We start from the raw sequence: 15,000 nt of genomic DNA, 5'->3' as shown, positions 1-15,000 counted from the left end.
TGTCATAGGTATACCTCCATAGTGAATCGGTCCGAATTGTAAGCTTCGTTTTATTGACATGTTTTCAATTTACAGAGCTTGAGATCACAGAATCTTTATCGTACTGTACCTATCCCACCAACTGTTTTCATCTAGCTTTATCTTTACCTGTGTTGTTACAAGTTATCACTAACGAATGAGACAAGTGATCCTTGGACTTAGGTCGACAATTTAAGCAACTGTCTCTTTTTGACACCTGAGAAATTAAGGTGGCTCCAACAGGATTTAAACCCATGACTTCTGCGATGCCGGTGCAACGTTTTGAAGCCCACAATTGGGAGAGGGTTTTGTTTCTGTGAAGGACTCGATAATGAAATGAATCTATATTAACAATAGCAAAAATTCCCTCAGTGCCAAGAATTGCAAACAAGTGCATATTACATAGAACAAAGGAAATTGAGAGTAAAAAGTAGGATAAAATCATTTTCTCCTGAATTTCATATTTACATCTGACATAGACAGTATTTGGCAAGCAAAATGATGTAATATAATATGCACTTGTCAGCCTCTTTTGCATCTTGGCACTGATGGAATTTCTACTAATGTTGATGGAGATTCATTTCAGTGATTGACTCCTTCATGGATTCCGAAACAAAATTAATGAGCCCAATAAATGTACGTGCTCTGAAGTATTCTGCTTCATAGCTCAGTTGGTAGAGCATTGCACTGGCATCACAGAGGTCATGAGTTCGACTCCAATTAGAGTCTTGGAGCGACCTGAATTTTTCAGGTGTCTAGAAGAGATACATGTAGTTGCTTAAATTGTCGACCTTAGTCCGAGGATCACTTCTCTCATTTGTAATAATTTTACTTGTAATGACACAGGTAAAGATGAAGCTATATGAAATCATACAAACCTGGGAAGGAGCAGTTGTAGGTATGGATGCAGTGCGATAAAGATTCTGTGATCTCAAGCTCTGGAAATCAAAAATGGCAATAAAACGAAGCTTACAATTCAGACTGATTTGCCATAAATCAAAATAAAATTGATCAAAAAGTAAGTAAACCTATCCTTACCTCACTTTTCTGTGATGATTCCTGAGCACTTAATGCCTCAGAAATTATTCCTGAGATGGCTGAGGAGAGCAGGTCTTGTCAAGTCTCATCTGTGCACCAAAAAATCAAAACATTTAACCACAAGCCCACAGGCATGAATTTCATGAGTTTGCAGTTATATTAACTCACAAAAGTGTGATTTATCGCACTTTGTGATTTATAAATCGCACCCGCGATTTATTTATAAATCGCAAATATGTGATTTTCAAATTGCAATTTAGGTGCGATTTATAAATCTCAACGTTACAAACTTTGCGATTTATAAATCGCATTAGGTTACCAACTTTGCAATTGTAAATCGCAAAGTTGATAACTTTTGTGTTAATATATTGGCAGTGCTTCTCCAAGGGTAAAGGGTAAAGGGTAAAAGAATAAAGGGTAAGGGGTAAGGGGTAATATTTTCAACCAAACTTTTTGCTGAAGTGCTTGGCACAGCCATCAATTCCTATTACACCCTGTTGAAATGGCGCGAACTCGATTGCACGGTCCAAGAAATTGTTTTGTTTATGATTAATCTTTTTGTGGAAGCAATATTATGGGTGCCCTATGAAGGAGAGCACAGCAGACCAAATCCTACGAATGGAAATCTGCATGTAGAACTTAAGACTTGGATCTTTCAGCATTGCAATTGAACACAAAATCAAAAAAAAAATAATGGTTTGCTATTGAAATCTCGAGAATGAGTGCAATTAATTAATAAAATCCGCAAATAAATCCACTTCAGGATTTTGTTCTAATGAAAATCAGAAAAATTTAAAAAACGATCTCTGGCTAAAATGATTAAAAACTACGAGCTTAGCCAGAGATAGTTTTTTAAATTTTAACTATGTTTCATCCTGGCTGCGGCCCTTCAATATTTTCACGAAAATCAGAAAGATCGCAATTTTGAAAACGGATTTCCAATCGAACACACCCTAAACATGGGCGAGGTTTTGAGCAGCAACCCACCTCCCAGTATGTATAATTGAACTGCATGTGAGTTTTGTTATAACTTTCAAGGAACTTGAAAGACAAAGACGAAATGAGAGCAAAAAGGTAATATGATTATCGCTTGTGGTAATTCTTAAGTCAGGGGTCAGGTTGTTGAAAATTAAAGAAATGCTAAATTTTGTAAGATAAATACTAACTCTTTACCCTTTACCCTTTTACCCTTTGGAAAAGAGCTGCCGTTTATAAATGTGTTATTTATAAATTACAGGGCCACTTTTGTGACATTTGATAAATAACACAAAATATAGGGAAAAAGTACTTTTAAATAAATATATAAATTTTTACATTTGGCACCCCATAGACCCTATGCAAAAATGGCTGCCTTTAAATTATTCTTTTGTTCATATTCAAAATATCCCAAGTAACCTCGTTCGGGATAACAAATTCTTTAGAATTTTTTTTATTTTTGTCTCAAAAACGAGGTTAGTTGGGCTATTTTGAATATGAACAAAAGAATAATTTAAAGGCAGCCATTTTTGCATAGGGTCTATACTCCAGCAGCACAAACGCTACGAACGATTTTCGTTTTAGTGTTAGGGCTATACTTATAAATTTAGTGCCACCTTGAACTTGAATAACAATTCATCAAGCAATATTGGATAGTGTTTTGCCGCTACATCAACATTTACATCCAACAATGTTGCATGTGGAATCCAACTTTGTTCGATAGTTTGGCCAGGGCTTTACTGTGTCACTGAGGTATACAATAAAGTTACGTGAGTGCCTGAGTTGATTGAAGTGTGGTCGCCAGTGGTGGACATTTGACTTAGAATGGAGACCCAAGCACGGGAAAACTGACAAATGTCAAAACATTGATGCTGCATACATGAAATATACGCTCATGTTCGGATACTTACATAACAATGAAATACTGTAGTTTCTTCATAATGCCAAAAAACCGCGATGGCCGCACAAGATAAGAAAGAGAGCAGGGGCAGAAGACTTATAAATGAAACAAAGTGCTCTAAAGAACAGGATAATAGAGCCTTCTGAAGGTTACTGTCTCTTAAGCTTCCCAAATTGTCAACCATGTTGACAGTTTTCGTAGCTTCGTAGCCGCTCCTATAGCAGGCGCGTAACACAGCGGCTAATTTATTAAAACAAGATGGCGGATCAATTGAAGGTTTGTTACGTTGGCGTTATAGCGAACAGACTGTCTAGGATTTCTGTTAGAAACAACTTAGTTATTTTGGCTAGTTAGATAATCGATATCGAGCATGGTGTGTAGTCATTAATTTTGGTTCAGGAGCAGATTAACAACGTCAATTTAATTCAGACCGTGTACCGGTGGCTCAGTTTGTTCATGTTGACATCGGGCTGTCAGGCGGCAGGTCGCTGGTTCTAACCCCGGTGGGATCAAAACTCAGAATCTTAAAGTAACTGAGGAGAAAGTGCTACCTTTGTAATTTCATCTGCAAATGGGTAGACTTTCAACTGTTCTTGGATAAGGATTATAGCGATATTTGTTGATGACAAACATTGACGTCACAATTCTTTTGATATTCAAATTTGCCAACCACGGAACAAAAGAAGGCAGCCTTATTTCAACAGCCAATAAGGTTCTGGTTGGCATTTTAATAACGATGAGTGATGTTACGAGAAATATCGCTATAAACCGTAGGCCCTGTCTCACAAGTTCCCTGTTGGACGTTAAACAACCCACACACATGCACTATTCGAGAAGAATAGGAGATGAGGTTGTTGTGGCCCTCCTGATTTGATATGATGCCTCCCGCTCTCTCAATTTTTATCAGATTCTCCCGATTGATCATGGAATTCTGAAAACAAAGAAAACAATAGGTTATGTTAATATATATATATTTTTTGCAATCTGAGTGTAAAATGTTACGCATTACACTTTCTTACCCTATAATATTCTCGCCCAGTCTCTCCATTGAACACTCTGTGTTGTGCAGACTCATAAGGCCAGCCGTCATACTCCATTATCGCGGACAAGCATGGCCGAGACTCCAGTGGTAAGAATAGACCTTACAGAATACCCCAAAAATGATGTGAAACTGTAGCAGAAACAGCCATTACAAAATTAAGTCAACTGCTGGAACATGCAGCTGCAGATGTAGATGTGCATTTGATAATGCTGAATACTGTGGCCAAACACATTTAACATTGTTGTTCATACCTAAGAACAAAAGAAATGTTGGATTATGTTGAAGGCGATGTTTGAAGGAAATTTGTTCAACATCATTCAACATTGTACAATGTGGTGGCCAAACAAGTGTAACATGTTGGATCCAATAATGAAGTGAAACTATGATCCTTGCAGTTATGGATGCAATTTTTAATAGCCAGTGCATTGAGAAGCCTGAAAAATTCAGGACTTCAACAGGGTTTGAACCCATGACTTCATGATGCCTGTGCAATGCTCTAACCAACTACGTTATGAAGCCACTGATGTTGGTGGTCATGTGGTCATTTGTGGATTCAAATGTTCCCGTGATGAATATATTAATGAATCAATGAATGAAAGGATGTATGAAATGAATCATTGATTGAACTGCGGATATGAAATCAAGTGAAGCTTTGATCATTCTTTAAGACTAGCCGTTATGGAGGCAAATGTAACAAGTACATACGGAAGCCTGAAAATTTCAGCACTTCAACAGGGTTTGAACCCATGATCTCGCATGCGATGCCAGTGCGACGCTCTAACCAACCGTGCTGTGAACACACAAATGACCAGCTGGCAACATAATTATTGGCTTCATAGCTCAGTTGGCTAGAGTGTTGTACCGGCATTGTGAGGTCACGGGTTCAAACCCTGTTGAAGTCCTGAATTTTTCAGGTTTCTGTACGTACTTGCTCAAATTGTGTCCATAATTGCGAGGATCATAGCTTCACTTGATTTCATATCCGCAGTTCAAGGTGTGATTTATTTCATATATCACTTAGTTCATTGGTTCATTCATCATGGGAACATTTGAACCCACAAATGACCAGCTGCCAACATCAGTGGCTTCATAGCTCAGTTGGTTAGAGCATCGCATGAGGCATTGTGAGGTCACAGGTTCAAACCCTGTCTATGCACTTGCTACAATTGCATCCATAACAGCAAGGATTGTAGCTTCACTTGATTTCACATCCGCAGTTCAATGTATTATTCATTTCATATAAAATAATTTATCACTTCATTCATTGGTTCCAACAATGTTGGATGATGTTGAACCAACCTGTTGAATCCATTTGGCTGGGTCTTTTCATGTAAGCCATCAGTGAGTTGTCAAAATGTCATCTTGAATAAAAACAACAATCAAACAATTATTGAATTTGGGCATTACTAAACCACAAAACAGCAAAACACCGAAACCAAACACCAAACACTCTGTATGACCCCACCATACATTGAATACCAACTGACAAAGATTAGATCTGAAATTAAATATCGTTTTAGGCCCCTAAACGTTATAGCCCCTAATTCATTGAGATTAAGATTAGGATTACATGTATATTAAGACTGAGATTAGGAGCAAGAACGTTTTAGGCCTAATTTAAGGCCTAAAACAGTATTTACTCTCAAATCCAACCTTTGTTGGTTAGTATTCAATTTATGGTGGGGTCATAAATGGTGTTTTCAAATCGGTGCTTTGTTTCACTTTTTACTTTGAATTTTGAGTCTTTTTCTTGGCTATTTTGCTGGGTAGGGTTTGCAGCTGGTAGAATATATTATTGCCTGTTTTAATTACTTTTTTTCCTCTGTAGGAAACTGATATTGCTGTTCCAAGTGACATATCTTTCAAAAGTCAAGTATTCGATTTGAGTTTTCATCCAAACAGAGACTTTATTGCTGCTGGAGAAATTGAAGGCAAAGTAACAGTGTAAGTATACAATCCAACCATAAACATTCTTTGAAAGAAGGTTGCTAAAGGGGGCCAGGCCTTCTGATATGGTGCAATTAAAAAACAAAAATTGTGCGAAATTTTACAGGGCATATTATGTGATAAGAAAGGACTATTGTGGGAAAAGACTTAACTAATTAGAGTGTAATGTGAAGTGCTAGGTTTCTACCCCATATGAACCATGTGAGCGTTAAGCCCTGGCCAAACGAAACGCAAGTCATCGCAAGTCGACGCAAGTTTTGTTACTTGCGCTGACTTGCATACCGTTTGGCCACCCACTTGCATTTACTTGCGAAGACTTGCGACAACTTGCGTTTGATTTGAACATGTTCAAATTTTGGACGCAAGTCCGCCCAACTTGCGTCTCGTTTGGCCACTCAACGCAAGTGGATGCAAGTTTTCGCAAGTCATTCGAACTTTTTTGGAAACCTTTTAGCCAATCTGATGCCGCTGTTTGAGCAGGAACCTCAAACTATTTCGCGCCTTTCGCGCTTTCATTTTGACAAGATGGCTTCTGTCACGGAGCAAAATTCGGAAAACTTAAGCCCTGAAGGGCTAAAAGAAAACAAGGATAGGGAGTTAAAAAAACATAAGAAAAACGAAAACCATAACAGGAGACCCAGTAGCGGTGCAAGTATAAGCAGCAGCTACAGTGAAAGTAGCAGCTCTTCCGAGTCTGAGCCTAGGAAAAAGAAAAAAAAAAAACAAAAATTCTGCTACTTTTGCAAAGGACTTGCGCTCAACTTGCGTCTCGTTTGGCCACCCTATCGCAAGTGAACGCAAGTCTTCGCAAGTGAGAACTTGCGTCGACTTGCGATGACTTGCGTTTCGTTTGGCCAGGGCTTTAGCCCTACTAATGGAAATGGGCCCACACAAGGACAGAGAAAAACTCTGACCAGGGTGGGAATTGAACCCACAACCCTCGGGTTACATCACTGCTCCTCTACTGACTGAGCTACAAGGTCAAACGGGAGCAAGCCGAGGGAACTGAAGATGTTAAAGGGGCTAGGTCACGCAATTTCAGGCAATTTCAGCAGTGATCGAATGGTCATATAATTAACTAAAATATCAAAATAACTGTTCAAAACTATAGAAGAACTCCAACAAAACACAGGGAAGCCAAGAAAGGACATGGATGGACAAAACTGGAGAAGATTGAAATGGATTGAATTTGGGTAAATTTGAAAAATGTCGGCCCACCTTTTTTCAAATTTATATCAGTCTATATCAAAATGTCATTTACAAAGCTGGAAGATCATTCTCAGTTGTTATGTGGCCGTGATTTTGCAAGTGAAAGACTCTTGCTCTGCCAATTTGACATTTAGAGCTTATAACATGATGGCATTTGACAGGATGTGCCGATGCGGATCCGCATAATTCCCTAAAATCCGCATCCTCACCATAATTACAATATTTTCCGCATAAAACTGAAGAAATGCCTGATATTAGTGATAAAGCAGCTGATTACCACCCTCACAAACACAAAAGCCAAAGAGATTGACTATTTTGAAACGCTTATTTTCCTGATCATTGAAGAAAACACGCCATTTCGTTTGCAAGATGAAAGTTCGTAAGCAGTTTCCACTCATTTTTCGGGAATGAGCCTGGACTCTAGTTAAACCGTTTTCATAACATACCCTAGGCTCGAAACTTTTGAAAAAGATACAAGGTATGAAAATTTAGTCGCAAGTTATAGCAGCAAATTAAATCGCATCATTTGTAACTCTGGTAAAGTAGGGACAATCATTGCGATGAAGTTGTACAAAACAAAGAGCCCGCAATACGTATGTGTAAAAAACCGCTGAAAATGGTGAATGATCGATGGAATGGATCGTGGTTCAACCACATCACAATTTTGCTCCATATCTCCAAATTGAAACAAAATTCATGACAAGAAACAAAATATTTTTTTATCGCTTTATTTCTTTTAGCAAAAGTTTCGGCAAAATGCCGATTACTAACCCTTTTATTTTAACGGTGAATGTTGGTCGCAAATTGGCGACTCGGCCAGATATGTTAATCACAAAAGAGAAAAAGCGACTGTATTGGTCGCAATTTCGAGTCCTGATTTACCATAAGCATAATACATTGGACGGGCCTAATTATTAGTTCTATAAATGTTTAAATTTCTGCATAATCCGGTGTAATTTCCGCATAATCAAAACATGTTTCCGCATAATATGGCCAAAAATTTCCGCATAATCTTTAATTTTTTTCCGCATCCCATCAGAAGCCCTGTTATAATTAACAAAATTAAACAAAATTACCTAAAATAGCATGACCTAGCCCCTTTAAAGTCACGGCAATTACAAGTACAAGGAAGGATTATGTTTTTGCAAACGTTGGCGGTGTGGGTTCAATTCCCACCCTGGTTAGAATTCTTCTCTGCCCTTGTGTGGGCCCATTTTCATTAGTAAGGCTAATGCTCACGTGGTTCATATGGGGTAGAAACCTAGAGTGCTACATGGCCAATGTTTGCAGAAACGTAACCCTTTATTGTGTGAAAAACTGTGCAAATTGTGCAATTTTTTCCTGAGCTATTTTAAGCTTGTTTTACTAGGTTTCAGAGTAAGACAACAACTTTTGTGTTGCTTTTATTAGTTTGAACATTAGGGAACAATAATTAGGTATCTATGTTTACTTGACAAATCAGCTATTAAAGTGTACACCAATGCGAGGTCTTATCCATGCCCTTAGCACAACTAAACTGGATAGGAAGCACATATGAAAATACAGTAGCTGGTAGTTTCTTGCACATTCTTAGTAAACGTATCCTGACTTAAACTTTACAATGTATGTACAGTGAATTGCTGTTCATATCACAAATTTGCGGTAAGATGCAATCACATCTTCTGATTCAAAGAAAGAGCAGGCGTTTTCACTACGATATTTGAAATAACTTGCCAATCTTTGGTCGATCTTCTGCTACTGACATGAACATTTAAATTCACTTGTTGACATGTATCAGCAATTCTGATTTTTTGGCAACTTGAAGACAAGGATTTACTTGCACTGTGCCAATAGGCAACTCTTTTAGATTGAAAACTAGAATCATTGGCCTTGTAGGTGCAGGAAGGGTACTGAAGGTTGAAGAAATATGCTCCTCGTTGCTGGACACGGTTTAATAATCGTACAACGATGAAAGAGTCCTACAATACAAATAACAACAGAACAATACTAAGACAAAGGCCTACAAGCTTAAATAAGATGATACATAGATGTAGTACAAACTAACTTACAATAATAAAGCGGTAAGTAGAGTTCTAATCCAATGTAGCTATGAATAAGATGACTCTTCGAACGTAACTCAAACGTAGGATCCCCCCCCCCCCCCCCCCAGTCCAGGAACCTGTTGTCGGGTGCTGGACTCAATGTTCCACCCATTTGCGAGTTTCGGGTTCGTATAGTTTCGGTGGTCGCCTTGCACGGTTAGGGTGGCTATGTGGAAGTGACGAAGGCGGTGAAGGTGGTTCTGGCCCTGGCGCTTCAGGCTCCACCCTGTCGGGCAGGGGGTCAGCTATGGGTGTTAGACCAGAGGGTGTTTCTGCTGTTGGGGTCGGCGGGGGGAAGAGGTTGTCCGCGCTGCCTTTGCAGGGTTCTGGTGCTTCCTGGCCGAGCTCGAGTGCCACTGTGCCGCTGGGAGGTGGCGATGCTATAACAAGTTACAAAAGTAGTGGAGACACTTCACCTTCTTGGGGTGTTATAAATGTATCTATTATCTCTCACACTGCAGCCCCCCTCCCCCCTTATCAGTCTTGGAATGTTGAAAACTTAAACAGTCAACATTGAAAGGGGAAGAGGGGAGGGGAAGTGGGAAAGGTTTAAATTCTAGATACGTCGAGTATTGGAAGCTTGAAAAGGTGTTTTTTAATGAAAGTGCCTCAACAATTTTGCAACTAGTTGTACACCCTCAAGAAGCGCGGTTGCGCCACGTCAGTCATCCTGATCTGTCTACTTTCACCCTGTATTGGTCATTCCTGGTGGATTCCAGGACCAGCCCTGACCTGTCCCCCTTGTGGGGTTGGGGACCTCGTTGGTTCTGTTGGAACACACTTCATCTCTCCCGTTAGAGTGGGGGAAGCCTGCGGATGACACACGGTTCTCTGTGGTCAATGCCAATATTGAATTCTGGGCCACCGTCGGTCGAGAGCTCCTCTGGCACATCAAATGTGGAGAAGAATTTGCGTAAGTGGTGGACCAAGCCTACGGATCCTCCTAGGTTAGTTCCTGTTGTAGAGCTTAGTACTTCCACCCAGCCTGAGAGGCGATCTCCAATGATAAAGTAATGGTGGCCACCATAATTAAAGAAATCGGCAAAGATTTGGATGGTGGTGTTGTGGGTATTGGAGGTGTCGCTGCTTGTGATGGCACATTGCTGTTGCAGTCGGCACATCTCTCTCTCGTCTCTTAGATGTCCTTTGACATGCCAGGCCACCAGACGATAGCCCTAGCGCGCTGTTCCATTGAGGATACTCCTTGGTGGGCCAAGTGGAGATGCTGGAGGACTTGGTGGCAGGACTGGGTCACTGCGGATGGTTGCCATCAGTGCTAACTCGGCCAAGTCTGGGTCGCTTAGAGGTCCAAGAGAGAGATCTTTTCCCTAGCCCGAAGGAGACGGGTGTCTGGAGGTGGCATCAGCGGCTTCGTTGTATCGTCCAGGACAGTGTACGATGGTGAAGCGCCAAGGTAGGGTCCTCTGCTTTAGTCTGAAGAGGGGCGAATTCGATATCTCATCCAGAGTGTGATCACCCAAGATTTTTACCAGCGGTTTGTGGTCGGTGACAACGACGAGATTGTCGCATCCTTGGGTGAAATATTGCGTTTGTTTGAGGCCCCATGCCACCGTGAGGCCTTCTCCTTCAATGGCCCCGTATCGCTGCTCTGCAGAGGAGAGGAACCGTGAGACTGCTAGTGTGATTTTCCATCCCTCCTGACAGCAATCGGGTACTCCAGAGGGGCAGCTGCAATGTTGTTGGTGTAGGAAGTATCCTATGCCATGGTTGGACCAATCGGGGCAGAAGCAGGTACGTCTTTTCAAGTCGAAGATCTCTACGCCCTCCCGAATGGCTTCGACAGTGGTCTTCTTTAACGTTTGGAAGGGTGCTTCCAGCTCGGGGGACCATTCGAACTTGCAGCGTGGGCTCAGGAATGGCTTGAAAGGTGCCATTGTGTCACGCAGTTGTGCATAGTTTGTCTCTTGGTTAACAAGGCCAAACCAGCTTCTGACGTCTGTTGTGGATGCTGGGGAGGGCATCCAGGTACTTTGGGAGGGGTTTGAACCCCGTGAAGTCTACGCTCTTTTAGGCAAAATGGAATTTAGCCGGGTTCAACATGATGCCAGACTGTCCTACCCGTGTGAGAAAGTTGATGGTCCTCTACCAATGCTGCTCCAAGTCTGTGTCGTAGTGGATGATGTCATCGACACCACGTTTCTTTCGTTCAAACTCTGAAAGGATGGCGTCGAATCATCGATTGTAGCCATCCCCGGATGACAGGAGGCCTTGAGGTGCTCTTTTATAGCGCCAGCGACTGAAAGGAGTGATGAATGTTGTCAGATGCAGGGGAAAGCTGTGATAGCCGTTCCTGGTGTCAGTCACCGTCTTCCAAGTGCCCTTTGGTACTCAACATGCTAGGTGGAAAGGCGATTTCATGGTGAACGTTCCACGTTGGCAGTATTTATTGAGAGGGGAGAGGTCCACTGTTCTGCGGGGGGAGCTGTTGTGTTTCCTGGTCACCACCATGCGGTGGCACCATGTCACTGGTTCTCCATACGATACACGTTCAACTACACCGAGTGCTTCGTCGTGAGGGAGGTCCTCGTGCACTTTCTTCTGCCAGTGGATAGGTATGGTTGCGGGGTATGCAATGCCTTCAGTGTGGCAGTGGGGTCCACAAGTATTTCAGTAGATGGGCTGTCCATGCATGGCAATGCTCGATGAGGGCAGGTGTTGAAGGTTGATGAGGCGTACCTTTCAATAAGCCAGGCCTTCATCTGCTGGTTGTTTTCTGGGGTGGAGGGGAATGGCAGCTCAGTAGGATGCAATGGTGGGGTTGTCCTCTGGGGATATGAGCACGTGGAGCCGCTGGAGGTCTGTGGGCTTTCCCAGCCATCGTTGATAAACCGACTAGCATTGGTCGTTGGGGACCTGTGTGTTTCATTTAGGCTGTTTGTCTCACTGGGGCTCTGTGTTCCCCCAGGAGAGGGGAAGGCCCTTGGCAGTAGGCCAAGGTTGAGCAACGATTCATAGGATAGGTACATGGCTCTGACCGAGTTGCTCACATACACCATTGAACGACTGGACGTAAGTTTGCCATTTGGAAATGTTGCAGTAACCTTGGCGAAGAAAGCACCTTCTAGTCGAATGGGAGAGCGGTTAGCTGCTGCCAGACTCAGTCTGACAGGGTGCAGGTCATCACGGGAGAATCCACAAGCGAGGAAGTCTTCTATGGACCACAGGTCTGATTGCGCTGCGGTGTCTGCGTTCACTGATAGGGTTACTTGGTTACGGTGGACTTGGCCGTCTGTGCTGTTGGCTGGATTGTCAACAGAGATGGTGATGGTCACTCTTGAGTGGTCCCTGAGTTGGGCTCGCCTCCATTCACCTTTGGTGAAGATGTGATGTTCCAGTCTGGTGGACGTGGGTCTGCTGGCTGCACAGCTAGCACTTTCAGTGTGTTTGCGGCGGGAACATTTCCGGCGTCGTTGGCTTGTGTGTGCTTCCAAATGGTGTATTGCTGTCACTTGAGATATCGGCTCTGACTCGATCGCCTGGATATTGGCTGGTTGTGGGCATTTTTTCCGTCGCCGCACTCTGTAGCAATTTATGCATACCTGGTGCAGCTTCGTGTTCCATCTGCATGCTCCCTCTTTGAAGACTTTGAAGGAGCCTTTACAATCAGGGTTTCAAGGTTTTTATTTGCCATGATTACATATAATGTATCCGATTGATTAAAGAAAATACAAAAAATTGTAAAAAAAAGGCGAGGAAGCCCATAAAGAAACTATAAGAGCTTATGATAAGATAGCACTGGGACGTAATACAATATATCATTAAAAAGACGAAAGAGTGCACACACACACATTTATCCACAAAAATACAAAAGCGTAAATACTTCGAAGAATTTGATGGTACTAACGATAAAGAAGAAATCTTTTGAGGTTTTTGCAAAACTGAGCGGTAGATCCAGATGACTTAATTTGACTGTCAAGAGAATTGAAAAATTTAGGGCCTTGGAAGCGGATTGAAAATTTTCGTATATTAGTTCGAACTAATGGAATATAAAAATTGCAATTGGATGAGTTTCTAGTATTATAAGGATGAATATAATTAGCCAGTGTAAACATGTCATTAAATGAATTCGGAAGTAAACCTTTAGAGAAGAAAAACATAAACTTGCCTAAATGAAACAAAACAACATCACCGAATTTTAAAACTTCGAGATCTCGAAAATAGGATCTATATGGAAATCAAAGGGCATAAGGCTTCCCTGTCCTGATCTGCTGGGGTTGGGGTGGGTGGGCGACTGGGCTGTCTTCTTTTAGCGTTGGGAGGCTGACAGTGTTGAGAAGTTTGACGAGGGTAGGGCATTTCGCACCATCTCTTTCTGCTCCACTAGTGCAATGACGTCATTCACAGGCTTGTTCAGTATTGCTGTTGTCCCCAGTACAGTCGAACCTCGTTTATCCAGACCTCGATTATTTGGATTTCTCGATTATCCGGACTTTTTCTCTTATTCCAATTTTTTCATGAATATTTATTAGTCATGATCAAGATCCGTAGCCATATTCTTTTTAAAACTACGGCGTTGAAAAGTGAAGTAAAGGCGAGTTTGTTTCGCTTTCAAAAAGCACAATAAAGCAGCGCTCGCACACGTCGTAACTAATGAACAACTTTCGAATGAGTTCTGATTGGCTTAGAGTTGCCCTCTATTGGCTCGTTCGGCGAACAAGCTACACTACGTCACAAATGTTTATTCACGATCATCATGTCCTTGTAGCGTAAGCGATCCGTTCTTTCGGTAAAAGATAAACAGGCTATAATTTTGCGATTAGATAAAGAAAAAAAAAGGAACCAATTTGTCAGCTGAATATGGCGTTAGTAAATGGCAGATATCTGATATCCGCAAGAGCAAAGAAAAGATCATGACGTTTGCTGACACGTGTAAAGGTATTCACAACGGACAGTGAAGATGCAGACCATTTTGTTTTCCAAACGATTTGTAAATGTTTTGTTTCACGATTAAATGTCGCTTTCTTAATTTAATCAGTTTTTGTTCCTCATTAATATTCACATTCTCGATTATCCGGACCCTCAGTTATCCGGACTATTTCGTCTAGTCCCAACAAGTCCAGATAATCGAGGTTCGACTGTACCTGTTTTCGTATTTCGGAGTCGTAGATTCAGTTGAGTAAAACGTTGCGGCTAATGTGGTCGGTGTAGTCAACGACCTCGCCGCACTCTCATGTAGCAGTGTAGGAACATGTCTCTGCCTTGCCACATACCCATGCGGAGAAGGCGCGGAAAGCCTTGTCCCGTTCTTGGTACTTGTTCATTTCTAATCTTGAACATTGTTTCTTTTTTCTTTTTTTTTACCAGTGAAATTTAAATTGGCCTAATTTTGTTTTGTATGTCCTCAGCTACTCTTACTCAGCTTGTCAACAAAACCATTTGCTGCTTGATCTTGGACATCATAAGAAAGCTTGCAGAGCATTGTCCTTTTCCTTAGATGGGTTGTGTGAGTATATTTTCATGATCCTAAACATCAAATATACTCAATTTGAGTCATGTTGTCCATAAACCGACAACCATGTTGAACACAGAAAACTGGTTTTAATTACTCACAAGTGATTTATGCTGTATGCTTTGTTCTTTATGTGTAAATAAGAACCTTGAAGAGCACTGACAAACACTTCCTCTCTATCAACCAAAATGTAAAACCTGAGTTTTCTTTACCAAATGGTCGACCCAACTCAGTTTGTGTGTATAATTTGGACAACCCTCATAATTTTTTATCTAATTCATAATCTATAAAATTCATGTAAACAAAGGAAATTAAGTTA

The 15,000-nt window shown here is 41.4% G+C and overlaps 2 protein-coding genes and 1 pseudogene across 3 annotated transcripts in view; 1 reads left to right on the top strand and 2 right to left on the bottom strand.

Annotated features, from left to right (window-relative positions):
* The window catches only part of LOC138017080 (post-GPI attachment to proteins factor 2-like), a 38,474-nt gene extending 35,294 nt beyond the window's left edge, over window positions 1-3,180 (bottom strand). The window contains exon 1 of the mRNA XM_068864281.1: window positions 2,943-3,180. Coding sequence (XP_068720382.1) covers window positions 2,943-3,116 — 174 coding nt within the window. The 5' untranslated portion in view covers window positions 3,117-3,180. The remainder of the gene's footprint in view (window positions 1-2,942) is intronic.
* Window positions 3,171-15,000, top strand: part of LOC138017079 (WD repeat-containing protein 55-like) — a 25,646-nt gene continuing 13,816 nt past the window's right edge. Inside the window, exons 1-4 of one of the 2 annotated variants that reach the window (XM_068864279.1) lie at window positions 3,171-3,208; window positions 3,972-4,061; window positions 5,803-5,918; window positions 14,578-14,675. In XM_068864279.1, coding sequence (XP_068720380.1) covers window positions 4,044-4,061; window positions 5,803-5,918; window positions 14,578-14,675 — 232 coding nt within the window. In that variant the 5' untranslated portion in view covers window positions 3,171-3,208; window positions 3,972-4,043. The remainder of the gene's footprint in view (window positions 3,209-3,971; window positions 4,062-5,802; window positions 5,919-14,577; window positions 14,676-15,000) is intronic. The other variant, XM_068864280.1, reaches the window with a different exon arrangement.
* Window positions 11,025-12,843, bottom strand: LOC138016172 (uncharacterized; annotated as a pseudogene).

The sequence above is a fragment of the Montipora capricornis genome, chromosome 9 (genome assembly GCF_036669925.1).
Source record: "Montipora capricornis isolate CH-2021 chromosome 9, ASM3666992v2, whole genome shotgun sequence".
Classification (NCBI taxonomy): domain Eukaryota; kingdom Metazoa; phylum Cnidaria; class Anthozoa; order Scleractinia; family Acroporidae; genus Montipora; species Montipora capricornis.
Note: the sequence above shows the minus strand (reverse complement) of the source record. Positions and strands in the feature narration are given on the sequence as shown.